General features: G+C 50.9%; 1 protein-coding gene and 2 pseudogenes across 2 annotated transcripts; 1 reads left to right on the plus strand and 2 right to left on the minus strand.

Moving 5' to 3' along the window:
* The first annotated feature begins 3,222 nt into the window (after positions 1-3,222).
* Positions 3,223-9,207, plus strand: SNAI3 (snail family transcriptional repressor 3). 2 transcript variants are annotated; one of them, XM_045818973.1, is made up of 4 exons: positions 3,223-3,360; positions 5,724-6,335; positions 8,380-8,564; positions 8,928-9,207. In XM_045818973.1, the coding sequence occupies exons 1-3, from the start codon at positions 3,285-3,287 to the stop codon at positions 8,559-8,561; spliced, it is 870 nt and encodes a 289-aa protein (XP_045674929.1). In that variant the 5' UTR covers positions 3,223-3,284; the 3' UTR covers positions 8,562-8,564; positions 8,928-9,207. The 2 variants fall into 2 exon arrangements, with proteins under 2 accessions (XP_045674929.1, XP_045674928.1); XM_045818972.1 differs by having other exon boundaries at positions 8,944-9,207.
* A 10,244-nt stretch (positions 9,208-19,451) lies between these two features.
* Positions 19,452-20,304, minus strand: LOC123805943 (annotated as a pseudogene).
* Positions 20,305-22,300: 1,996 nt separating this feature from the next.
* LOC123805942 lies at positions 22,301-23,223 on the minus strand (annotated as a pseudogene).
* Between the last annotated feature and the right edge of the window lie 3,590 nt (positions 23,224-26,813).

Raw genomic sequence — 26,813 nt, forward strand, 5'->3', positions numbered from 1 at the left:
GAATGCTCCACACACTGACACAGGGGGCCACTAGGGGGCCACTGTCACAGTGGCTGGTGCCCCCAGCTCAAGGGCCATCTGCTTGCAGCCTGGGACAGACGAGCCCAGCTTCAAGGACCAGTTCTGAGCACTATTCCCAGTCCTGGCCCCAGGCTCACCCTGGAGCCTGGTGCCTTCACACCCATGTGTTGGGAGCCGCCCTGCCTGGTTTCAGAAGCTGTAACCCCCCATGGCTAAGGCTGAGTGAGTGACCTTCGGACCAGAAGCCACTAAGGAGACAAAAACTTATCTCCTTGGCAGGGGCACCACTTCTGCTCCTTTTACTTCATCCATAATTGGCCCCCAGTGCGTGATCGGTTAGCCAATGACGGGTAAGATTCCCCAAGGGGGGAACAATCTAAGACAGGCACGATCATGTGGAGGCCCCAAGGAAGGACTTGGGGGGCTACAGCAAAAGGGGGTGATGGACCCTCGCCCCTCAGCTTTGACAGAGCCTGAGTCCTCATTCTGACTGCGAGAAGTCTCCTAGTCTCCTGGCTACCTTGCTTTCCCTGCCTGATTTAAGCCTGAAACAATGACAGAGGGCGGTGCAGCCTTGTGCTAGAAAGGGCAGGTTCCACAGGGAGATCAGGCCTAAGAAAGAATAGGTAAAATCCGGTGAAACCTGCTTTGCTAAGAATGCTCTCAATTAAATGATAAGGGTCCGGGCAGGAAATGAGTTTGTTTCCCAAAGTTTTGTAGCCCTTTAGCTAACAGACCCTGACTCAGAATAAGCCCTTGTAGTTCTTTGTATGCTGTCTATTGTTTAATCCTTACTGCCTGACAATGATTAATAAACTTTACCTGTATTCCTGTGCAAATTGAAAGCCAATAAAAACCTGCCAAGGCAAGGGTTGGGGCACTCTCCCCTTGAGAGAGTAGCCATGCCATCATCCTTTTTCCTCCACAGGACTCGGTAGTCTGTGTGAATTTGTCTCGTATCTCATCCATAACACCGCGGGCACTGCGGGCTGGTGTCTGTGTCACCCATCTCTGCAGTCAAGAGCACAAACAGGGCCCCCCCCCCGCCCCCAGGGACATGCGCACCTGGGGCCAGGTTATCTGGGGACTTGATGCTTTTCCATCTAGTCCGACAAGTACTGTTGAACACCCACTGTGGACCTGAGTACTGCGGGTGCTGTGCGGGAACAAGAGTTGACTCTCATCTGGCCCAGGGGAATGGGGGTTCCCACACTGACAGAGGCCGATGCCCCCGATGGGGGCGGGGAAGCAGCCTGGCTCTGGGAAGCTGACACCCCCCAGGTCCTAGGGGTCCAGGGAAGACTGCTGTGGTTTCTTCAGGAAAGGTAGACCTCGGTTCCCAGCAAGCCCCACCCTGGGTGAGAGGGGGATGCTGAGAAGTGTATTTCCCACCACAGGGTGGGGCGTAAGACTTCACCCGTCAGGCACAGTGGCTGTTCTGGAGACAGGAGAGCACAGAGCGGAGCAGATGGGGACCACTGCACCCCTCTTCCGAGGCTGCACAGGTATGGACAGGCAGATGCTGAGGTTTTCCTCTGTTGGTACCGCTTGGGTCCCACAGCCAAAAGGCAGTCTGTGCCCTCAAGTTAGGGCAGTTCCGAGATGTTAGCAGGGACTGGAAACTTCCCTTTGGGCTATTTGTTACGGCAGCCCCAGGAATCAACTGCTCCTACCCAAAGGCTCTCCCAGGACCCTCGGGTCCCTGGTGCATTTCCAAGATGAGATTGGCAGATTCTCCACAAGAGTGCTCGAGCTTTCCTAAATAACAGTGTCTCTCTGGGGATTAAGGAGGAGGGGTGGCTGAGTGAGGAAAAACAGTATGGGCAAAGGGTTGGCCCAGGTGTCTGCAACTGTTATCTACGTCTGGGAGGGGAAGAAAGGGTATAAATAGAAAGCTTTCGAGGCCCAGGAACAGGTGAATAAGCAGAAGGCAGTCACGTGTCCTCTGAAAACCACATGCATGGCAGCATGGTGCCAGGCCATGGCCCATAGGAAAGACTAGTGTCTTCTCCTGTCAGCATGACCTGACCTTCCATGTGCCCTCACCAAGCAACAGATGGGGTACACACACCTCGGGTTAGGTTAGAAGTGTGGGCCCAGGCCCCAATTCTACCACTTCCCAACTCCTCGGAAGTTCTCTCATCTGTAAAACTGTGGGAATGTAAGGCACTGTGTGACATGGCCCTCCCTCCCACTGCCTGCACGGGTTCTTCTACAGACTCGCCGCCATAACTATCGTGGCTCCCCCGTCCAAGCATCGAAGAGCACCACAGCATCAACGCAAAGCACCTGGGCCTCAAAAGGTTCTGCTGGGAAGGCAGGCTTGCTGCATCGCCAAAGAAACACCTGGAGCTCTCAGGGGCTGGCCAGGTGCTCTGTCTGCCCACCCAGAGCCTGCCCCATCTAACCCTTGAATTCACGAAACGTCCACATCAAAAGGGACCGGACACCCAGAACTGATTCACCCAGCTCTTTGTGGCACTGAGGATTCCAAAGGACACTGGAGGAGGAACACGGCTGCCCAGAGTCACAGGCAGGCTGTTGCGAAGTGCACGTGCTTTGCCCTCTTTGATTAAACTTCCAGTAACCACATGTCTGAACCCCTTGGAATTCCAGAATTCTTTGTCCTTTCTCCCACCAAATGAGCTTTCTGGATGCCTGGGGCCAACCCCTAAAGCACTGTCTCCAAAGGGAAGGAGCCCACTGGAAAATGGTCCCAGCTCCATCAGGCCTGCTGACAACACTGGTTACCATTATGGCTGATCAGCTGGGTTAGCTTTAGAGTTCAGGGCTTGTGCTCATCAGTCCTACCGCTGCGGGTTTCAGCAGGAGGTGGGGCGTGAGTAACAGGGTGGAGCGAGGGTTACCCCAGGTTGGGCTCTGGGCACGCTCCCACGCCGTGTGCACTGGAGCTGGCTGGGCTCGTACCAGTCCCTGGCCTCCGCTATTTAGTGCCATTTAGTCGGCAACCAGTGGGTGCGTCAGGCCGCAGGGGTCGGCGTGACTCCCGGCGCGCGCCAGGGAGGTCCCGTGGGCAGGCCACGCCGGCCACGCGCTCCTGCCCCCACGCCGCGCACCTGTCCTGGGCGTGGCCCCAAACCCCTGCCCCGAGGTCCCGCCCCGCCCCGCCCCGGCCGCGCGGCGTGCTGGTTGGCCGAGGCAGCGCGCTATGCTAATGAGCCTGACCCTGCCCGGCACCTGCCGCGGAGCTGCGGACCCGCGTTCGGTGGACTCGCAAGTGAGACCCGCGCCTGCGAGGAATAATGCCGCGCTCCTTCCTGGTGAAAACGCACTCCAGCCACAGGGTCCCCAACTACGGGGAGCTGGAGACCCAACGAGGTAGGGGCTGCCGGGCTCCGCAGCTGCCGCCCAGGGCTCGAGCTTCCTCGGGGCAGGAGAGGGAAGCCCCTGGGAGCGGGGAACACCTGTCCCAGGTAGGAAGAGAGGCGTTAGCTCGCCAGCACGGCTGGCTCCGAGGCCTCGAGGCTGGAGGTAGGTTGGTGGTCCCAGTCCAAGTCCGCCGGAGCGCGTGGGCATTCTCTCCACTTAGAGAGGTTTTTAGGCCCCCAGTCACTCTGGGCTGTCCTGCTGTGGCCTGGCGCGCCCATCCCAGCTAAGGGGACCAGGAGCCATCTTCCTGGGGCAGGAGGTTTGGGAGGCGTCCCGGAGATGGTGGGAGAGACCTGGGGCTGCCGTCCAAGGACTCCCGAGGAATATTCTGGTTTGGGTGGCGAGCACAGGGTCGGGGAAGAGTGACCATGGGCTCTCTGGTGCCAAGGCCCAGCTCATTTGGTGTTCCGAGGGCTCCTCCTGTGCCTCCTCGCTCCTCCTGAGGGTCTCCTTCCCTCTGGCCTCCCCTCACCCCAGTTGAGGTTGCCCAGAACAGGCTGGGCTAAAGGGCTGCAATCCTATTCCCAACGAGCTTGGTCGGGATGTGGGAGTCCAGGACCCAGCACTGTTCCCTCGATCCCGTTCCCTACTGGGCATCAGGACTCGAAGAGGCCCCAGAGTAAAGCCTCTAGAGCAGTCAGAGCTGTCCCTCCTAGCTCAGCAGCTTCTTGGGGCTAAGACCCCCTGGGGGACTGCTTCATGACTCAGGGTGGGAGAGGGGAAGGGGAGAGACTGTGGTAGCCTGAGCACCTCAGAGCCTTTATTGCTCTCAGAACCCTGTGTGGGGAGGGAGTCTCTGGCCAGTACCAGCGTGGGGCCGCCACCAGGGGGCACCTTCCAGGACCAGAAGCCTCACTTCTGGGTTCTGAGATCAAGTTCGAGTCACCAGCAGCGATTTTATAAAATAAAATAGAACAGAAACCATCAGAGTGCAGTGCACCAGATAAAGGAAACTTTTTTCTAGCTTTATTTTCAAATTAAATTTATAGGGGCGACATTGGTAAATAGGGTCATATGGATGTGAAGTGCACATTTCCATGATCCATGATCTGTATATCGCGTGGTGTTCCCATCACCCACAGTCAAACCATCTTCCATCTGCACATATCTGGCTCCCTCTGCCCTTCCCTACTCTCCACCCTCCCCCGTAACCACCATACTGTTGTTTGTGTCTGAGTCTCAGTTTTATATCCCACATCTGAGTGAAATCATATGGTTCTTAGATTTTTCTGACTTATTTCACTTAGCATGATATTCTTAAGGTCCAGCCATGTTGTTGCAAATGTCAGTATTTTATCCTTTCTTATGGCTGAGTAGTATTCCATAGTATGTGTGCACCACATCTTCATTACCCAATTCTCCCCTATCGAAGGCGGCTTTGGTTGTCTAAGAAAACTTTTGTTCAGATATATATGATGGAAAGCCAACCTTACATGGGTCACAGTTTTAAAAGTTTAAAAACCATGTGTAGGGTCCGGTCACACAGTGTACCCACTTCACTAATTGAATATGCAAATATGGGCAGCTCTGCAAGGCCCAGTGATAGGCTGTCCAGGAACAGCCTTGCAGCCCATTAGCTCCCTGCTTCCCTCCCTCTCCCCTTCCTTTCCCAATCTGGGGCCAGAGATTTATTTTAACACATAAGGAATAAGAAGTGGGTTGTGGGCTATTTGGAGATGTGGGCTTTGGGGAGATGCAGAACTGCCACCTGCTAACATGTTCACTTTGAGGGCCTGCCACTCCAGGTCAAGGATGGGGTATGCTGGCTCTCGAACATGGTTGTAACAGGCTGAGGGCAGAGGACAATCCCTCTGGACCAGGACAGCTGGCAGGAGGCTGTCTACATGCACCAATGTCAGATATCGAGGGGTGACCGGGAGGCGACTGGAGGCTAATTAGTTATTTTCCATGGGGTGGCCTGCTGTCACGTGCTCTGAATTAGCGATGCGTGGGAGCCTGGGGGTGCCCTGGGAGCTGGTCCTGTGGGTGGACAGGAGCTCAGAGAGAGGGTCCACCCTGCCTGGCAGTGAAGGAACCTTCCTCGGCCCCATGAAAGCTGTTTCGGGACTCTGTAAGGTATTTCTCTTTGTTTGTTCTTAACAAGGAACTGAGATTCCTGCTCTAGATCCCATGGTTTCCAGGCTGCTGTCACTTCCCCAGCTGCCACCTCCATCTTTCAGGTCTTTCCCTTTATGCCACGCTGCCGATGGCCGAAAGACAGGCTTGGAGCTGGACCTGAAATTAAGTTAGAGAGCAGACCACGTTGGGACTGAGTCTTCACCTTTCCTTTCTCTCTCCTTCTGCCCTTCTAGAAATCAATGGCTCCTGTTCTGCCTGTGGGGGGCTGGTGGTGCCCCTCCTCCTCCCAGACAGCATGGCCCCTCCCATGCCTGGTGACCTTGCCCAGCCCTGGGACCACATCTCTGGCATCACCTGCATCTCCCTGCCCCTCCCGGAAGCTCAGAAGGCCTCTGAGCCATTGGACCCCTTGGACGTCAGCTTGATGGACCCTCGTGCTGCCCGGGCTCCCAGCATACCCCTCAAAGACAGCCTGAACCACCTCAACCTGCCCCCACTGCTGGTTCTGCCCACACGGTGGCCTCCAATACTGGGCACAGATGGGGACCGGGCTCCAGACAGACTCCTGAGGGCTGAGCAGGCCCCCTACTCCCCAGGCGGCTTCCAGTGTACCCACTGCCACAAGCCCTACCACACACTGGCTGGGCTGGCCAGGCACCAGCAGCTGCACTGCCACCTGCAGGCTCAGCGCTGCTTCACCTGCAAGTACTGCGACAAGGAGTATTCCAGCCTGGGAGCCCTCAAGATGCACATCCGCACGCACACGCTGCCCTGCATCTGCACCATCTGCGGCAAGGCATTCTCTAGGCCCTGGCTGCTTCAGGGCCACATTCGGACCCACACAGGTAGGACAGCGTCGGGTCCACCGGAGGAGTCTGAGCAGAGGCAAGAATGGGACCTGGAAGTTACAGAGAGGGAAGGGGGGATTTTATGAACAGGAGGATGGACGTTCGCACAGCTTTTGCTCTCCAGTGTATCCATGTCTTGGGGCCGCAGCACAAAGTCCCACAATCTGGGGGGTCTCGAAACATCAGCAGTGTCCTCCCTCACTGTCTGGAGGCCAGAAGCCCAAAGTCCAGGTGTCCCAGGGTTGAATCCTTCCTGTCTTTTCCAGCTCCTGGAGGCTGCAAGCATCCTTGGCTTGTGGCCACATCGCTCCAACCTCTGCTTTCGACCTCACATGGCCTCTCCTCTGCGTGTCTGTGTCCAAATTTCCCTCTGGTTATAAGGACACCAGTCATATTGAATCAGGGCCCGCAAACTGCAGCATGACCTCATCTTAACCCGATGACATCCGCAAAGCCCCCATTTCCAAATAAGGTCACAGCTTCAGGTACCGGTGTTTAGGACATGGATGTCTGGTTTTTGGAGGACACAGTTCAACCCCTAACACCCAGGAAAGTGTAGGATGCACAGAACTTCAGCAGGATCTGACTTTCCATATTTCACAGCCTTCCAGAATTCTAGAAGGAGGAGTGGGGAGCAAGGAAGGCCTGGGCTGGGGGTAAGAACCCCAGGGGTCATAGTTATCTGAAGGGCAGAGATGACAGCTGGGACTTCACTCAGAAGTTGGGGACCTGGAGCAAACCTGTCCCTGGGTAAGAGGGTGGCCAGGAGCCCGCAGGAAACAAGGGAGAGAGGAGCAGCTGTGGCGAGGAGACAAAGATAGAAACAGAGAAAGGAGAGGAACGTGGACAGGAGGCTGAAGGAGGCCCGAAAACCTTGGCCTTCTCGTGCTGTATTATAGCGTACGGCCCAGAAGGAGCAGAAGGCCCCTGCCACGGAGAGGGGCAGCTAGTAGCTGGAGTGGACCTCAGTCCGGGGCTTCGCCAGAGCCCAGGACTTTGTTGAGCACACTGTGCGAAGTGGGAGACAAGAACAGAGGACACAGGTCCCAGAATAAGTGTCTGGTCCTGATCACAGACCCACAGTTGCAACATGCACTTTCTGTAACAGGGGCCTCCCTAAACCTAAGTCACGGCTCTGGGACTGGAATCTTCTGAGTCACACGTGGGCAGAGGCTGGAAAGAAGGGTTTCACTGGAAAGGAGCCACTTTCCTTCACCCTTCACTAAGGATGTCACCCACCATCAGAGGCTCAGTGCTCCTGTTCTGGGAGCCAGGATGGGGCAGTCCCCACGGGAGGCTGACCTGGCTGGGAGTGTGCCTAGGTGTCGTGCAGTGGGGACCTTGGGCTGGTATCTCTTGGGACTCAGTAGGGCTGCAGGACGGGAAGTCGCTCTGCACAGACAGAGAACAGGTGACTCTCAATGACCCTTCCTTTTATACTCGTCAAATCATCCTGGGGCCAAGGCCCCAACAGAAGGGCTTTGTCCAAATCCCTGGTGGTCTGACTGGAGGCGGCCTGAAGGATACAAGGACTTTAGCTATTCCTAAATGCCCTTCTGTTGCAGGAGGAGGGCTCACTCCTTCTAGCACCCCTTCTGGGAACCTGGCCAGTCCCTACCACTGGCTTTCCGTGGGCAGGTGCAGCTGCCAGAAGGTGCCCGTGCTTCTCACATCCAGATCTGGGTGGCAAAGGGCCTCAGGAGAGCTCTTGCAGAAGCAGAGAAGGATCCAGCAGCTGTGGTAGATGTAGCAAAGATGTGCTGGACCTTAGCTCTCAGGAAGGGTTATATATGTCATTCCACCCTGTCCACTTCGGTGCTTGTGTGGCCTCTGGGCCTTAAAGTCTCCTCCTTAGGCTGGGCTCCAAGGCCCCTGTCACCTGTGTCCTAGGGAGGGGGTGATGAAGATAGATGAATTGGAATTGAATGAGCATTTGGAGAGGGAGGGATGGGTTATAAACAGGGACACTCGAACCTGGAGGCCACCTTCCCAGCACACTCCAGATAGTCACACACCTGGCCCTTCCCTCTTCCTTCCCCAGGGGAGAAGCCCTATGCCTGCTCTCACTGCAGCAGGGCCTTCGCCGACCGCTCAAATCTCCGAGCCCACCTGCAGACACACTCTGACACCAAGAGATACCAGTGCAAGAGCTGCGCCAAGACCTTCTCCCGCATGTCACTCTTGTCAAGGCATGAGGAATCTGGCTGCTGCCCCTGTCCCTGAGAGGTACGGCTTTCGTGCAGGTAGGAAGGACAAGACCTCAACCCAAAAGGCCACAGCTGGCGCCCCTCTCAGCCGCCTCCTGCTGCCTGGTGCACTCAGAGGAGCCAGAAGTCCTGGAGGGCGGGAGCTCACTGCCCCCACCCCTGCCCCCGCCCCCACCCCGGGCCCTGCTCTCTAGCCCGCCCCCCTGCTTTCCACAGCAGGCGTCTGTTCCGAACCAGAACAGCCCAGTGGGCCGCCAGGGTGAGCGAGGGCTGGTGCAGGTCTCCCACCTCACTCTGCCCACTCAGAGAGCACTTCTCTCCCAGGGGTGACTTTCAGCCAAACAAGAACCACTGTCTCATTTTCCACTTGCTCTGGTTTCAGCTTCTGTTTCTTTCAGAGTTAAAGACTGATGGGGAACTGTCGCCAGCGTGGACAACCCTGCCATTAAGATGATGGACAGGGCTGCCTATGGAGCTCTTCGCAACTGCACGTGAACAGCCTGACTTGTGCCGAGCACATTGCGCAGTCTAGCCCGCATGGGCGTAGCTACCTCAAGGCTCACCTCCCCCTGCCTTTGGTTTGGAATCTGGGCCACGCTGCCTCGTGTCACACATGCGCACCCACGCCCTCCCGATCTCTGAGACGGAGCAGCACCGAGAAGACCAGCAGCTAGGTCCCCATCCACAATTGTGGGGCAATAAAGAGTCTATACATTCAGGCCTGTTGTGTCCTCTGGGGGTCTATGTTTTCCCGGTCCCTTGCATCTACAAAGGAGGCCCAGCTCTCAGAAATTCTCCAGAGGTGGCAGGATTCCTGGCCACAGAGGAGGAGGAGGAGACTAGGAGTCAGGGCATCAACCTGTGATGCTGCTGTGGGTTGGGGAGCAAGGCTGCAGGAGGCAGGGTCTAGGTGAGCACAGGTGCCTTCTTCTGGAAGACAGACAGGTGCTGGGAATGGATCAAACAGTGTGGAAGGATGACTAAAGGGCAGGAACCTGGGGATGAGCAAGCGCTTGCAAGAGAGGGGTGTGGAAACTATAGCTGGGAGGAAGCACCAGGTGGACTGAGCACTGCGTGGCTGGATGCTCATTTCCCCCAAGGTCTAGGTTAGAAGAGAGAACCAGTGCTGTGTCCGCATGTCTGTCCACTGTCACCAAAGGATTTGTCTTCATTGCACCATCTCTCATCAAAGGGCCACATCCCCATGTCTGCCCACAGTACTGTTGCCTTTTTCCAGCATGCATCTCTTGAGGCCACAGGCATCTGAACTGAGTGAGTGGCCCAGAGCTTCGACCCCACCCAAGACACACATGCCTCACCAAACCAACTCAGATGCCAACACATAAGCACCTGCCCCCCCCCACTGCCCTAGTGTCCTGTGCCCACTGCACCAGCGTGGTGGCATTATGTCCTTCTCACAGGGGGTGTCCTTTCACCCCCAGGCTCCTGGGTGGTCACCTATTGGACTGGTCCTGCCTCTTGCCAGCGTGTCTCAACCATCTTCAGCAGGACCCTTCAGGGAGGGTGGCATCCAGGACCGAAGAAGGAGGCCTGAGTCTAACAGAGACTGACTGAGTCCTTGACGTTGGGAGGGGACACCTGCTCCTCTACAGGAAGGGTGGCCTGTGCTGCTAGCGGCTCCACTTCTGTCCCCAGCCAAGGGAGAGTTAGGCTCCTTCGTTCTGGCCTTGGAATGGAGCCACACAGCAAGCTGCAGAGGTCTCCCTCTCAGCCCTGAGCCACCAGACGCTGAGCCACCTTTACATGTGAGAACATTCGGGAGCATTTACCAGGACCACACTGGGTGCTAAGTATCCTACTCTGCAGCCACCTCTGCTGCAGTTCCAGCCTTGGTGGCCCCCACTGTAGACTCTACCTGATGCTCCTCAGAGGATGAAGGGACCTGGGTGGCTGGTGTAATGATGGCCATTGGAGGGGCCTGTGGGCATCCCAGAGGAAACTGACCTTGGTCTTGGGCTTCTTTGGACCAAGGTGATCTTGATGAAGCAGACCACCCAGGAGAGGCCCCTGCCTGACATACACCAGACCATCATAGTGGCCGGAATGCAGATGCTTCTGAGACTGGGAATTTAGCTAATATATCAGTTTGCTGCGGTTACAAAGTCCCACATGCTGAGCAGCTTAAACAGCAGAAATGTACTCTTTCATAGTCCTGCAGGCTAGAAGTCCAAGACCAAAAAGCTGGTGGGGCTGGTTCCTCCTGACGCTGTGTGGAGAACCTGTCCAGGCCTCTCTCCCAGTCCTGCTGGCCTTTGATGTTCCTGGGCTTGTAGAAGCATCACCCCATCTGTGCCTCCATCCACACAGGGCGTCCCCCCTGTGTGCACGTCTGCCTGTGTCCAGATTTCCCCTTTTTGTAAGGAAACCAGACATCTTGGGTTAGGACACACCCTATAATGATTTCATCTTCACTACATCTGCAACTTCCCGATTTCCAAATAAGGTCACATTCTGAGGCACTTAGGGGTTAAGACATCAACATGTAGGTTGAAGGGACATCATTCACCACCCCCAACAGCTGATGAGAACACACGATTTGCCAAGAGATGCTGGGTGGCTCCGGTGCTTGGGCCTAAAGCGAGGAGAGCCACATCCTATTCTCCCCCAGCCCACAGAGCACCAGGGGTCAGTGGGTTCTCACTGACAGAGTTACTAGAAATACCCCCTCTGACGGTCTGAGTCCTCTTGCTCAGTACCTGGCCCCCCGCTAGTGTCTGGTGTCTGTGCCCCTCCTCTCCACCGTGCCAGAGGGCCCTGCGGGGTTGAGGACGGGGCCGTGCCCTGAAAGGGTGATCCAGCTCCCAAACCATCTCTCAAGGCACCTGGCTCCTCTGCTGAGGGGATCAAGCTGCCTGTGGGTGGGTGCCCCTCCCCAGGCCTGGCAAAGGTGAAAGCTCCAGCCAGCGTTGGTGCTGCACCTGGCCAGCTAGCAGGAGGCTCTATTTCTTTTTCTTTTTCTTTTTCTTTTTAAATAGCATCCAAATGCCTGAAGGAAGCTATATTGTAAATTGTGTTCTATTTCTGGGCCCCAATATCTAAATGAAGCAATGCACCTGTTGGGTATGAAGGAAGAGAATTTCACAGGCCTAAAATAAAGTCAAATGTTTGCCCTTCTGTACTGGCCCATGGAAAATGCTCTTATATTTATATCTGGGCTGGTGCAGGGCAGGGTAGCGGAGCATCAGTTGGCAGAGGGGTGAGGAAAGGCCCGGGCACCTGCCAAGAAACTGACATGGGATGAATGGGGGGGACGTCCCACTCAAAGCCAGTCAGCAACAGCCAGGCTGCGCTGAGGCCACTCACCCCCATGGGCCACGCTGCCTGCCGCACACTGGGGTTCATAGCCTCCCACCCTGACCCACCTTTCTTCGTTATTTGGCCTGATCACAAGAATTAATCCGGATGCCCGTTCGACATTTGGGTTTCTGGGGCCCTCTCTCCACCCCTCCAGAATGAGAATCAGAAAGGGGTCTAAGGCTGGTTCACATTCATCCCCAGGGGATGTTGGCGTGACCAGCTCTTTTCTTGAGGGACTGTTATTTGGCCACTCTCCTACTCAAATCTTTACTCAGCACGTTCCCACTCTTCTCCCTAAAGAGAGCCTTTTGGTCACACTCCCTCAGGCATGTTGCTGGGACCTCTCTCCAGGGTGGGAGTCTGGGACCCATGGAGTTGGAAGCAGGTGTTTTGACGGCAGCTTGATTAAGTTTGGGCAAAAGCAGGAGCCTAAGAAATCAAGAGGATTCTGGGCAAGAGAAAAACCGTATAGTGGGCTCTCCAAGTTTGGGGACAGCAGCTTCCCAGAGCAGAAAGTGCTTCCAGGATGGCACCAGTGTGCCCAGGAAAGAAAATCACTGGGCAGGACAGGCTTCCCCTCTCCTCACTCACAGACACGAGCGCCTGGCCCCCACCAGCTCAGCCCTGGAAACAGCTGCGAGAGGGACACCCAGTCCCTCAGTGGCGGGGCCCTCCGCCCACTCTGTGGGAAGAAACCTCTCTCTTGCAACTACAGACACTCTAAGGTTATGCCTTCCCTTCCAGTTCCCAAAGGGCTCTATAAATATCATTTTGGCCCTGAACATTTGGGGGTTCTCTGCAAGTTTGAAAATAGCCCACTTGTTACTATCTATATTCAGAGAACCCACTCTTGGCCCCACTCGGTAGCTAAGTATAGCTCCCTGGCAAAGTTCATTGGAACAAAAGTTTCCAGGCCTTCATCACCTTGTGGACGGTGGAACATTCCAGGGAGAGCACCTCGGTGGCCAGGACTCAGAGGAGCTCAGAGAGAGGCTAGACCTGATGCGGGGCATAGGCAGCACCCTCCCTCTCCCTGGGCTCAGGCTGAGGAGTCCGAGGGCCCTTGGCAGACAGGGGTGTGCCGGCCACATCCAGAAGGGAGGTGCTCTGATCCGGTGCCGTGAGTCCATCGGGGCCGAGCCAGTTCCATTACGAAGACTTGGGTTCTTCATCCATAAAAAAGAAATCATGCCGACCCCTATTTCGGCATTCAGGAAAGCACCAAATAAACATAAAAGTAAAATCAGACACCTAGGTCAGTGAATATAAAATATAATTACTAACTTCAAACAAATTCTCAGACTTAACTCCTCATAGAATCTGTCCGTTTCTTGATCACCAAGTTCTGGCTGAAGTAACTCTCTGCTCCTGCTGCCCGGCCCAGCCGTGAGCTGCCTGAGAGCTGGTCCAGTGCCAGCCCAGGGCGTCCGTCCGTAGGTGCCAGCAGAGCTCTGGATGGAGCTGAAGTGTGTGAATGGTGCGAAGGGCAAGAGGGGCGAGGGGCAGGAATTCAGACAAGGTCCCTCCTGTTGCGTGAGCATGTACCGTCTCCGGGTATCGAGTAGAGGAGCTGCAGGCTGCCTTTCCACCACATGAATCAGTGCTGCCCCCACCCGCGGTCTCACAGCCAGCTCTCCCTCAGGGGAACCAGGAGCACTGGGGCGCTCCTCACCTCCCCTTCCCCGCACCTCTGTCCCTCAGGGAACCTCCTGTTTCTCTCTTTGGTCCTTCTTGCGAGGATCAGCTGCAGCTGGTCCTTAGTCGCTCCCATTTTGCTTATCCAGCTCAAGACACCCGCTCCCAATTCCTTCCCCCAAAACACACAGCAACCCCTTTGTGGGCAGCTCAGATGAGAGGCCCGAGGGCGGTGGGTGGAATCACAGAGGTTCTTCTGTGAAAGCTGCATATGCACCTTTTGAACAGTAACTGTTTTGACTTTGCCAAAAAGAGAGGCTGAGATTGAGGACACTTGGGGCCCAGGTCCTGCTGCCATTCCTTCGCCGAGCATGGAAGTAGGGACGGCCTGCTGCCCCCAGGACCCTCCCTCGCACCCGTGGGTGAGGGATGGCCTGCTGTCCTGTGGCTCCGTCACCTCTCCTCACAGAGCCAGCACCCTGGGCCAGGAGATGTCACAGGCTGCCTTCAGACCCCTCTCCTGGGGGCTCTGCCTGAAGACGCTGCACGCCAGTTGGCACACATACTGAAAGTGCCCACGCAGTGGGGGTGACGCCGCGCCCACCAAGGCAGCCCAGGCAGAAGTGGACGGGAGAGCCCAGCAGCTACTCTCAAGGGAGATTCACAAAAATGGACTCAACTCACTAAGACTTTGTTTCAGAAAAGAGTTACTTTTCACAGAAACATTAACATGTGATGGGTTCATTAACAATGATTTTAAATAAATTCAATAAATTCTCTTTAAAATGTATCAACTTTATAGCTCTTTGGGGTCTTCAGTCATTTTGAAGAATATGAAAGGGTTCTGAGACACAGAGCTTAAGAATCACTATGCCTGCCCTGGCTGGCATAGCTCAGTGGATTGAGTGCAGGCTGCAAACCAAAGTGTTGTTGGTTCGATTCCCAGTCAGGGCACATGCTTGGGTTGCCAGCCAGGTTCCCAGTGGGGGCCATGTGAGAGGCAACTACACATGGATGTTTCTCTCCCTCTCTTTCTCCCTCCCTTCCCCTCTCTAAAAATCAATAAGTAAAATCTTTTTTTTTAAAGAATCACTATTCCATATGTAATTCTAATATTCCACATGTGATTCTAATATGCAGATATGAACCCATTGGTGCCAAAGAAACAGCCACCCAGCCCAGTGCTGGAAGAAAAGCTTGCACCAGCCTTGGAGAGACAGCTCTGTTGTCTCATGGGTGACTTTAGGAGTTATTAGGGGTAACTCTATGTATATATTCTGCTTTGTCCACGAACTCTGGAACTTCATCACCAACCCACTGCATCAGCGGGAGAATGGCCCGATAGTCACTGCTGGAAACCCCTACACTCCTGAGACCCATGTCTAGTTAAGTCTTTCAGACCACCCTCTTCATCTTGATCCTCAGGGATGCTGCCTTAGTTCACACTCACAATTTCCATCTTCGATTTGTCTCCCAAACTGCACCCCTAATGCACCTCCACTACCCATTCGCCACCCCTCCACACTGCTCCAACCTGGGACAGGGTTGTCTGTCCCTGCAGTCTCAAGTTCAAGTCCATAATCCTTGGCATTGAACACAAAGCCACTTCCTCCCACAGACTCCCACTGTATTGTACCACCCTGTGTGTGCCATGTGCCCAACCTGTACTTGGCCGGGTTAGACATTCAACAGACATCACGAGAATAAAGGATGTTCAACAGGGAACACGGCAAGGCTCAATCTAAACCAGACTTTTTTTTTTCTTTAATCCATCCCTGGGGTTAATCTCACAGGCATGGCTTTTTCTCATCCTTGGAAAGAAATCTGTTCTCTTGAGCACAAACATAATGAGCACTGCTAACACCAAGAGGCAAGCAGCCTCCTGTATACCCAGACTGCCTGAACCAAGCCCTGGATCGGTCTACCCAGGCGGGCTGTGGCACCAGACAGCGGGAGCACGTGCTTGAAGGCAGGTGAGCTGGGTGCACGTACCCTTGACAAAGGAAATGCTTTCCAGGCTGAGTGGCTCAGGCAGAGAGACGCCAAGGCAAGTGCAGAGCAGTGGTGCCAGCCAGCCGGCCGGCCCCATCTGGCAAGGTTTCCTCCCCACGTGTGTACAGTCAGGGAGGGCATCTTCAGAGCCCAGGGTTTAGGAAACTGGAAGCTACAGAAGCCATGTGAGTTACTTACTGCTTTAACCAAATGAACATGCTATCCCTTTTGAAAGGGACTCCTCCTGGAGCTTCTGTGGGGACCAGTAATAGCCACCCCTTCCTGTGGACTGACACAGGCGTGACACTGACATGACACTTCTCAGGCTGCATCCTCTCCTACAAAGGAGGAGAAAGATACAAAGAGGTTAAGCAGTTGGTCCAAAGTCACCCAGCAGGTTGGTGGCAGAGCTGGGATTTAAGCATAAAGCACTCTGGATCCAGAGGCTGTCATCTTTGTCACCCACTAAAGAATTCTGAGCATTCCTTTCACTTGCAGATCAGAACTGGGGAGCCAGATCAGGATGGCAGGTACTGTTTTACAAGCTGGGGTCAGGGCATGAGGTGAGACGGTCGAGGGTGACCGTGAGGTTGTGCGGGAAGGGCAGCCGCCTGGGCCTGGAGGAAAGCATTTTGGAGCTCTGGAATTCCAGGGTGTGAAGCTAGTTCTCCTCCATCTCCTGGTGAGGGGAGAGAAGGCGTGATAAACGGAGGAAAATAGGGCTGGAAGGAAGTTTAAGAAACAGGGAATGCTCAAAATGTTATATAGTCAACCAGGATTTTAGGAAACGAGGGAGTGGCCAGGAGGAAAGGAGACAAGGAGGTCAAAGGGCAGCAGTGGAGCAGTGGCTCCAAAGGTGGATTAGGAAAGGATCTCTCCTGAGCCGCTGAACAGCTTGGCCTGGAGCCTCAATAACCGGCCCAGTGGAACACCTGGCATGCAATAAGTGCTTAATAAATGCCCAGCCCTCTGCACTCTATGACTCACAGTTCTGTGTTTTTCTGGTTTACCATGAAAGAGACCTTCAGCCATTTCTGTAGGAAGCACAAACTTTGCAAGGAAAGATCGGCAGCCAGATGCTACCAGGCGGCTGGAAGGCACCTGGTCATTGCCAAAATGCTGGCAGGAGCAGGGACAGTGAGGGGCGGCCTCGAGGCAGGTAGAGACACCACAGAGGATCCCCGTCACTGTCCACAGTTAAGTGTGCGCCAACAGGCCTGCTCTGGGCTGGTTTCTCCCGAGGCCTCTTTCCTTGCCTTGCAGACAGCTGCCCTCGTCATGTGTCTTCCCATGGCCGTCCCTCTGGGAATATGTGTCTTGTTTTATTACTCCCCCTCATGCTGCTTCAGAGCCCACCCCACCAGCCTCATTTTTAACGTAATTACCCCTTTAAAGACTCTGCCTCCCAGCAGTCACATTCTAAAATCCTGGGGGTTGGGACTTCAACATATGAATTTTTAGGGATACAATTCAGCCAATAAGAGCTTCCTTTCAGAACCACTTTAATAGTTATAAATTTATTGATTTTGGAGGAATAAAAGGAAGGAGGGAGGGAAGGAGGGTGGGGGGGGAGGGGGGGAGAGAGAGAGAGAGACGTCGATTTGTTGTTCCACTTATGCATTCACCGAGAATCCCGCAAACTTGGGCATACGAGGATGATGCTCTAACCAACTGACCTACCCAGCCAGGGCTAATCCTATTTTTAAAATGAGACACTGACATGGCCCCCCAAGTGCTGTCGTGCCCCCAGGCCCCTTTCCAGGGGTCAGCCTCTTCAGCTCTTGGAGGGTGCTGCTGTTCTAGCCCCATTTCAGGGGTGGACACACTGGCACAGGAGGTGAACTGACCTGTCCGGGCTCTCCCTGCTACAGTGATGGGATTGGGCCTTGAACTCAGCAGCCTTCTCCAGGGCTCCTTCTCCAGACTCAGGAACCCTTCTCATGCTCTTTCCTCCTGGGAACAGCAGCTCTTTCTGAGGACGGATGGGTGGACTCTGATCAGACAGGTTCCTTGATTTTTCCCATCTTTACAACAGTAAGTCTTGGCCTTCCTGGGAGCAGATTTGGAAGCCTGCAGTCTAGCCTGCCCTCCTGCTCTCCAGCAGCTCCTCCAGGGGTTGGCTCTCCAGGCAACAGGACCCCCACCCAGCCTCCCGGCTGCCCCACCCTGTCCCAGAGGTCCCCTGGAGGCTCTGACTAGAGCAGCAATTCCACGCCCAACACATATACCGAAGACCAATTCCTAAGCACAAATACATAAAAAAGGAAGTTAAAAATCTAAAAATAAAGTCCACTCTTCTATTTTTCTTTGCTAATGGAGAGAAAAGGGAGACAATTAACATTTGCTGAGTCCTTGCTTCCTGCCAGCAGTGTCAACTCCTAACAGGCTCACAAGAAGAAGGATTCAGTGGGAAACGGGAGTGCTCAGAGGCCACGCCCTGGGAAAGGCTCACCAGCCAATGGCAGAGCAGGGTTTCAAACTCCAGTCTCCCTTCCTCCAATGAGGCAGACAAGGCAGCTATGAATGGAATTTAGAAGTGGAACAAAGGAGCACCTGGAGTACGGCAAATTGTGAGTAATTTTGAAAGGGAGGAGTAAGAACTATACAAACAGACAACCTCAGGCCTCAGGCCGTGGTGCTGATGGAAACAGTTCCTTCAAGTTTCTTCCTTAGTGTAACAGGCCTTGCATAGGACACGCTGCACTCTGGTGAGTGCTCTGCTACTGTCATCTTGAAATTCTTCACTCTTTTTGAACACTTTCAATTTGTACCAGGTCCTGCAAATGATGTCTCTACACTCAAGAATGGATTAACAAAGACATGAATAATCAAATAACTGCTTAAAACTTCATCAGTGAAATATGAGGTCTGTCCAGAAAAAGTCCAGCCATTGTTGATACAACGAGAACGGTTTGTGCGACATCCATGTAACCTGGCAGCCAAGGAGACTGGACTGGAATGCACATGCATGAACAATGGTGACTTCACTGTACTAATCAGTGGGGGCAGTAGACGCTGTTGAGTGTGCATGTGTACTGTGTGGCTATTACATTCAAAATGACTGACAGCAGAACAACAAATCTGCAACAAATCTTGCATTAAGCTTGAACATTCCTCTGCAGAAACTACTGGGATGATTCAGAAGGCCATCAGCTATGGGCAACTGGTGATTGGCAGCTTCATTACGACAACATGCCTGTTCATGCATCACATCTCATACAGAGTCTTTTTGCAAAACATCAAATTGCCCAGGGGACTCAGCCCACCTACAGCCAAAATTTGCACTGTGCAACTTGTGGCTTTTTCCAAAACTAGCATCACCTCTGAGAGGGAAGAGATTTCAGACCATCGATGAAACTCAGGAAAATACAACAGGGCAAGCTGATGGGGACTGAGAGAACTGTGTGAGGTCCCAAGGGGCCTATTTGGAAGGGGACTGAGGTGTCATTGTCCTATGTACAACATTTCTTATATCTTCTTCAATAAATCTATTTTTGATATTACATGGCTGAATACCTTCTGGACAGACCTTTTATTTCTTCCTCATCCAAAGTCATCTTCATGATCCCACTTATGGAATTTACTCATGTTCTACCTTAAAAAAAACACAAAACATAACTTTATTCTGCTTCTAAATAAAAAGGAATGGGAATGACAACGACAGACAAGGTTTTACCACCGAATATTGTGATGGGCGGCAGCAGTCTCATAGTTGAAACTCAGTAAGGAAACGACTGCATTCCTGCTTTTCAAGAACAGCTGAATATGCGGGTCCAAAAAATGAAGATATTTTTAATTGCCTTGTTCACTCCAAAGCCCATTCATCTCTTTCAGCATCCCAAAGATCAAGCACAGGTTCTGCTGAGCCGTATAATACAGTGGCAAACACTCTGCACCACTGACATCACAGGACAGGTGTCTATAAAACTGACTTCTCATGCTGGGCTCCAGCTTCCCTTTCTCACAGGTCCTCATCCCCACCCAGGAGAGGGGTGGTCTGAGCAACCTCTAGACCATGGTCATACTGTGCTGCCAGAGCTGGGTCCATCATGACCTCTGGTGGGGCAAGAGCAGGCATGGTTACAAACTCCAAGTTAGGGTCTCCAATTACTTTTCTAGCAAGCCGGAGGAAGGGCTTTTCAAAGTTGTAGTTACTTTTGTTAAACACACAAAAAAATATTTTGATTTATTTATTTTTAGAGAGAGGGGAAGGGAGGGAGAAAGAGAGGGAGAGAAACATCAATCTGCAAGAGATACATCGATCAGTTGCCTCTCGCATGCCCCCAACTGAGGACCTGACTGGCAAACCAGCCATGTGCCCTGACTGGGAATTGAACTGGCAACCTTTTGGTTCACAGACCGGCACTTAATCCACTGAGCCACACCAGCCAGGGAAAAGTTGTAAACTTCTGGCAGAGATGTTGTAATACTGAAGATTCTTCTTTCGGTGGCAGACAATTGATTTTGCCTTAACTTTACTATCCTTAATATCTACTTTGTTGCCACACAACATGATGGGGGTGTTTTCACACCCTTGTACCAGATCTCTATGCCAGTTAGGCACGTTCTCATAAGTGACTCTTGAAGTTACATCAAACATTATTAATGGTACACTGGGCTTGAATGTTAACAGCTGTCTCTCAGCCCACCGAACTTCTGGCCCAGTCGAGCAGATGGACCTCAACACGCAGGGTGGCTACATGCTTCTCAAATTCACCAGCCAGATGACATTTCACGAATGTAGTTTTCCCAGTCCCACCATCACCAAGCAATACAAGTTTGAACTGAACTTGGGGTTCTCTTTGTGTAGCCATCTAAGTTTTTTGTTGTTGTGAAGAAATCTCTTATCATCAGGGCATTCTGACTTTTTCAAAGCAACTTTTCATTAAATATCAGTATGTAGCAATGTTTTATTTACCCTAAATATTATTTCAATTGTAAAAACAATCTCTGGATACAAAAAATAATCAAAAACCTTATTGAGCCCTGACTGGTGTTGCTCAGTGGATTGAGTGCCAGCCTGGGAACCGAAAGGTTAGTGGTTCGATTACCAGTCAGGGCACATGCCTGGGTTGTGGGCCAGGTCCCCAGTTGGGGGCACGCACAAAGCAACCAATCAATGTATCTCTCTCACACATCAGTGTTTCTCTCCCTCTCTTTCTCCCTCCCTTCCTCTCTCTCTAAAAATAAATAATATGTTTTTTAAAAAACACCTCATTGAGCGCTGGCCAGTGTGGTTCAGTTGCTTGGAATGTTGTTCTGTAACTGAAAGTTTGTGGGTTCACTTCCCGGTCAGGGAACATACCTGGGTTGCAGGTTGGCAACCAATCAGTGCTTCTCTCTTGAATCAATGTTTCTCTCTCTCCCTTTCTCTCTAAAAGCAATGAAAAAGTGTCCTCAAGTGAGGATTAAAAAACAACAACTATTGAGCCCTGGCTGGTATGGCTCAGTGAATTGAATACTGGCTTGCAAACCGAAGGGCCACTGGTTCAATTTCCAGTCAGGGCACATGCCTGAGATATGGGCCAGGTCCCTAGATTGGTGTGTAAGAGGCAACCACATGTTGATGTTTCTCTCTCTCTCTTTCTTCCTCCTTTCCCTTCTCTCTAAATAAAATAAATCTTTTTTAAAAAGCTATGGAAATTTCATTTGCTTTTACAAATACCCTAAAACATCTTAAGCTATACAATAAGTAGAAAATCACTAATTTTTTAATTGTCTGGTACATACATTTCTGTGGTTTATGCATATATATGTGTATGTGTGTGTAAAGATATACAAAACTTAGTTTCTTTTACAGGAAACCTTACTAGAATTTTATCACATTAACCAATGTAAAATCAAAGCAAGAGCTAATCACCTTTTAACAAAAATATTCTATATGCAACAGTTTAAAGTATCAAAGACATTATTTACTGGTTGATAATTAACTACCACAAAATAAGAAACATAATACATTTAATGGATTGTTTTTCAGAGTACAGCTGCCCTTTGGCACCCAAAACAAGGATTTCCTGTAAATAAAAGCTGCACAGTAATTCACGTAGTGGTTAGTTTAGGTCAATGCTTTTTCCTCTCTATTGTTATTTTCTTCTTCCTTGGCCCCCCACCCCACAGTGGCACCCTATTATTAAACACATCAAGTACCTGGGATTTATGCTTTGGATCAAGACATCATTTGAGTAATTTCAAATCATGTACAGCTCCTCATGTAAAAAAGATGTTTGGTGGTCATGATTACTTCAAAAAGTAATTATATTTAAATAACCTGACATAACATGCCTTAGCAATTATAGAATGTTTTTTGAGAGGGAGAAAAGCATTGATCAGCTGCCCTCCCCTCGTGCCCCACTGGGAATGTGCCTCGTTGGGAATGTGCCCTGACTGGGGATCAAACTGACAACCCTTTGGTTTGTCTCCAACTGAGCCAAACCAGCCAGGGCCAAGGAACCAAGATTTTGACACATGGCAATTAATAAATTAGGCAAATGGGAAATGCTATAAGATGTAAAGAGTTGTTGTTCTGTTTAAGCTTAAAGTGCTGCAGATTTCTGATTTTATTTCTGACTTTATTTTTTCAGTTAGCATAAACAGCCCTGATACAGCACACTAAGTCACAAAGTACAAATCCAAAGAAGGGAATACCTTCGTTAAGTTACAGAACTTTGGCAAATCAATACAGTATTCTTTAATACAATAAAATAATATTTTTGTTGGAGTTATATATTATTTTAGTGATAATATTCCCTCCAAAAATGCCCTTTAAATATCAAATTAAAACACTAGTTTTTAATGGTGGTTTATAGCAGACCAAGTTATTTTATATAAATTAATGTCTCTTATTAAAAAAACTGTACCTATAATACAGTTGCATTTTTTAAATAGCAGATATGTAATGCAGCCAGTAGAGAGCAGCAAGACTGGGCGCTGCACACCAGCTCTGATCGTTTTTCTACAGATGCTTCCGCCGCCGTCAGTATCCTCAGGCACCTTCCTGCTGGAGCTGTCAATTCTGCAGCTTCGGCATTTATTTAATGTACCCACTCCATTGCTTCTCCACCTTTATTCTCGTTTGAAAATACTGTACTTGTCATCAGACCTCCGTGATAACTACTGAGACTGACTCCTTTCATAGTGATTATGGCCCCTGGAGTCAAAACGGTTTTTTTCTGGGTCCTGAGGATGTGGTTTTTTTACATGCCTTTCATCTAATGAAACTATATATGTAAATGAAATACTACTGGATTTAAGTGCCATTATTTATAGGCTCAACTACAGAATGTTCTTGCACATGTTTTGGTTCTTGCCGCACCACCAAGAGATTTCACAAAGGCAGGCAGTCCCTACTTGGTGCCGAGAAGTCTGTGGCTGTACAACTTCCCAAAAGGATCTATATGTCTGTCCAGTACACCAGCTCCAACCACAGTTGGGTTCATAGGGTTTGGGCATTTCAGCATTGCAGTTGTTGTAACAGTTCTCCATGGGTGGTCAAAGACGTGCTCTGAAGTCCAGACCTTCGTGGTGTTGGCGGCCTGTGTGACGTCTTGGTGTCGCAAAGAGGCAAAGTATTTGTGCTGCATTTATTGTCATTTGAATGCCCTTTTTAATATGTTTATGCCAGGTTCAAACAGTACATTTTGATTCCAAAACTAAGTGGCAAATATTTTTAGATGAGCAGTTGAGTGAAGACGACCCCCAGAGCTCGGACGTGATAAGGACACTGGATACCCTCAGAACCCATTCAAGGCTGTAGAAGTAGAAGCCAGCCCTGCACCGGACCATGGCCCAGGGCCAAAGCCAGCCCCCACCTGTTTTTGGATAGCCCAAGAGCTAAGAATGGTCGGGTCAAAGCAAATCAAAAGGCTATGTAATTCACAATAGCCAAAAGGTGAAAACCACCCAAGTGTCTGTCGATGGATGAATGGATAACCAAAATATGGTCTATCCATTCCATGGAAGATTATTCGGCCATGAAAAGGAAGGAGATTCTGACACATGCTACAAAATGCATGAGACTTGAGGACATTATGCTAAGTGAAATAAGTCAGTCATAAAAGGACAAATACTGCATCACTACATTTCTATCAGGTTCCTATAGTCATTGAATTCATAGAGACAGAAAGTAGAATGGTGAATACCAGGGCCTTGGGGAGGGAGAATGAGGAGTCAGTGTAACGGGGACAGAATTTCAGTTTGAGAAGATGAGAGAGTTCTGGGGTGTTTGGTAGTGATGGTTGTATTAATACTGAATGTACATAATGCCACTGACTTGGACACTTAAAAATAGTCAAAAGCAAAATTTTGTGTTATTTATATTTCACCACCATAAGAATATACCAAAAAATCAAAAGAGGAAGATTTCATGACCTGAAAATTACGTGAAATTCACATTTTAGTGTCCACAAATAAAGTTGCATTCACTCCCTCATTCTGTATGGCTGATTTGGATCTGCCACTGCAAAGGTGAGTGGTTGAGGCCGAGCCTGTGCGGTCCACAAAGCCAGCAATATTTACTATCTGGCCCTTTACAGAAGAGTCTGCAATGCCTGGTCTAGCGCTAGCTTGGGAAGCCTACGGGAGAGTCTGTGCTTGCTCAGGAGGCACACAATCAGAGTATTGGACCTTAAGAGGTCTAGTTCAAACCCTTTATTTCCAGGGCCAAAATAATACATCCCATAGGAGTTTAGAAGAATGATTGAGAGGAAAATTTGAAATAAGGTATGGGGATAAAATTTGGGGTAGGGGTATCTCCTAGAAACTGGGCCTTCTCCCTCTGAACAGATTTATCTTCCCATCAGCACACAGAAGGGTCTTGGCTACCTCTTCCCTCTTAGGTTAGCCTGGAAGACAGAGGAATTTGTCCTGGCAAATTCTCTCTCTTCCTCCTTCCCTCCCTTCCCCTCTCTCTCTAAAATCAATAAATAATTTTTTAAAAAAGAGAGGGAGCCCTGGCTGGTGTAGCTCAGTGGATTGAGCGCAGGCTGCGAACAAAAGCATCGCAGGTTTGATTCCCAGCCAGGGCACATGCCTGGGTTGCAGGCCACAGCTCCCAGCAACTGCACATTGATGTTTTTCTCTCTCTCTCTTTCTCCCTCCCTTCCCTCTCTAAAAATAAGTAAATAAATCTTAAAAAAAAAAGAGAGAGAGAGAGGGAATTTCCTCTCGGAGGGAGGGCTAGGAATGATCTGTCCCCACTCACTCTGCTACCACCCTCCTACACCACCGGAATGTTCCTTCCCTACCTTCTGCCTCCACGTATCACACCCATGTTACATCACGGTCACCTTGGCACCCACCCCAATTCCTTTCACACTTTAGCATCTGATTTACATATTTGCCCTAGATAGCTTGTCTGCTCTCCACCATTTGTATCATCTTGGGTTGCAGTTTATCTGTCATCACATCTACAATATAACCTTTTATATAAGTGTCAAATTCCTACCCGCCCACCCCCAACTGCAAATCCATAGAGAGGAAACATTCCTTTCCTCTGGCATTGCCTAGCTCATGGTGTTTCAAATTTGCTGGGTTCCAGAAAATCTCTGTAGTGGATCAGGTTTAAATGAAAGGAAAATAACCCATGTACAAATGCATGCTTTCCTTTCAAGTCACTTACTTCCTTCTTTGCCCCGATGCCTAGGCTGGGGCCGAGAGGACAGGTGAGGCAGCCAAAGCCACTGAGGATCACCACACAGGACACTCTGCAGCAGCTCTGCTCTCTGGTCCCCTCTGCTGGCTGTCCCGACAGCCCCTAGGTGGGAGGAAGGGGGACAGATGTGCGCCAGCACTCAGACCCAGGCGAGGCTGGCCTGCTCCTGCTTTATCATCCGCCCTTGCTCACCACACCGTGTACCTGCACTTAGTGAAGCACAGTGAAGCACAGAAGACACATGGCCAATGTTAACTGAATGAGCAGAAAGCTTTCCTCACACTCTCTGTAGCTCCAAGGCACAAAAGGCTCGAGGACCAAGTCAGGAGTGCCCCCGTCACATATATGGTGCTTGACAATGGCACCCGAGGACCCCCACTTCTTTGTCTCTGACTCAGCAGCTCTGCTTCATCTCTCTTCACAACATGAATCGGCCAGATAGCAGCTTTGATGAAGCTCCTCATTTATTCTGTGCTTGTGTCAGAAGACTTGCACTGGCAATTTATAACTCTGTAGGGAGCACGACTGCCATTTTACACGTCAGGAGACTGAGGTATACTACAGCTGAGACCTATTTATACACTAGGTCTGCCAGCCTCCAGAGCCCATGTGGTCTCTGTCATCTATCTTTGCTACTCAGGGTGTGACCCCTGGATTAGCAGCATCTGCCATTGGCATCCCCTGGGCACTTGCTAGAAATGCAGACACTTACGACCCACTCCAGACTTGCTGAATCAGAATGTGCATTTTAAAAAGCTCCCTGCCCTGGCTGGGTGTGGCTCAGTGAATTGAGTGCCAGCCTGTGGACCAAGGGGTTGCCGGTTCAATTCCCAGTCAGGGCACATGCCTGGGCTGTGGGTCAGGTCCCTGGTGGGGGGCGTGCAAGAGGCAACCACACATTGATGTTTCTCTCCCTCTCTTTCTCCCTCCCTTCCCCTCTCTCAAGTAAATAAATAAAATCTTAAAATAAAATAAAATAAAATAAAAAGCTCCCTAAATGATTTGTATTTCCGTTAACATTTGAGAAATAAGATCCTACACTTTCTCTCATCAACATTGGGAGAATACCTTAAATAAAAGAAAAACTGGGAATATAAATCAAAACTACAATGAGATACCACTAAACACCCATTAGGATGGCAAGAAGGAGGAGAAGACAAGTGTTAGCAAGGATGTAGAGAAATCAGAACACCCCTACATTGCTAGTGGGAATTTAAAATAGTACAGCTGCTGTGGAAAACACTGTGGAAGTTCCTCAAAAAACTGAGAAGGGAAATGACCGTATGACCCAGCAATTCCACCTCTGGGTATATAACCAAAGGAAATGAAAGCAGGGACATTAACAGGTATTTGCACACCCATGTTCAGAACAGCATTACTCGCAACAGCCAAGAGGTGGCAGCAGGCCAAATGTCTACCAGTGGACAAGGGATAAGCAAAACAGGGCTGTTTGTACAGTAGAGTATCACTCAGCCTTAAAAGGGAAGGAAATCCTGACATGCTACAAGACAGATGACCCTTGAGGACATTATGCTAAGTGAAATAAACCAGACACAAAAGGACAAATACTATATGACTCCACTTATATGAGGTCCCAGGAGGTGTCAAATTCAGAGACAGAAAACATGATGGTGGTTGTCAGGGGCTACAGGAGGGGATGGAGAGTTGGTGTTC

The sequence above is a fragment of the Phyllostomus hastatus genome, unplaced genomic scaffold, assembly GCF_019186645.2.
Source record: "Phyllostomus hastatus isolate PE091 unplaced genomic scaffold, TTU_PhHast_1.1 phas_scaffold_345, whole genome shotgun sequence".
NCBI lineage: Eukaryota > Metazoa > Chordata > Mammalia > Chiroptera > Phyllostomidae > Phyllostomus > Phyllostomus hastatus.

What these genes read in the sequence shown, in the direction of transcription:
- SNAI3 (XM_045818973.1), top strand. Translation starts at nt 3,285, where the DNA reads ATGCCGCGCTCCTTCCTGGTGAAAACGCACTCCAGCCACAGGGTCCCC. An exon ending in GGAGCTGGAGACCCAACGAG is followed by an intron (nt 3,361 to 5,723) that starts GTAGGGGCTGCC and finishes CTGCCCTTCTAG; the next exon opens with AAATCAATGGCTCCTGTTCT. An exon ending in CCACATTCGGACCCACACAG is followed by an intron (nt 6,336 to 8,379) that starts GTAGGACAGCGT and finishes TTCCTTCCCCAG; the next exon opens with GGGAGAAGCCCTATGCCTGC.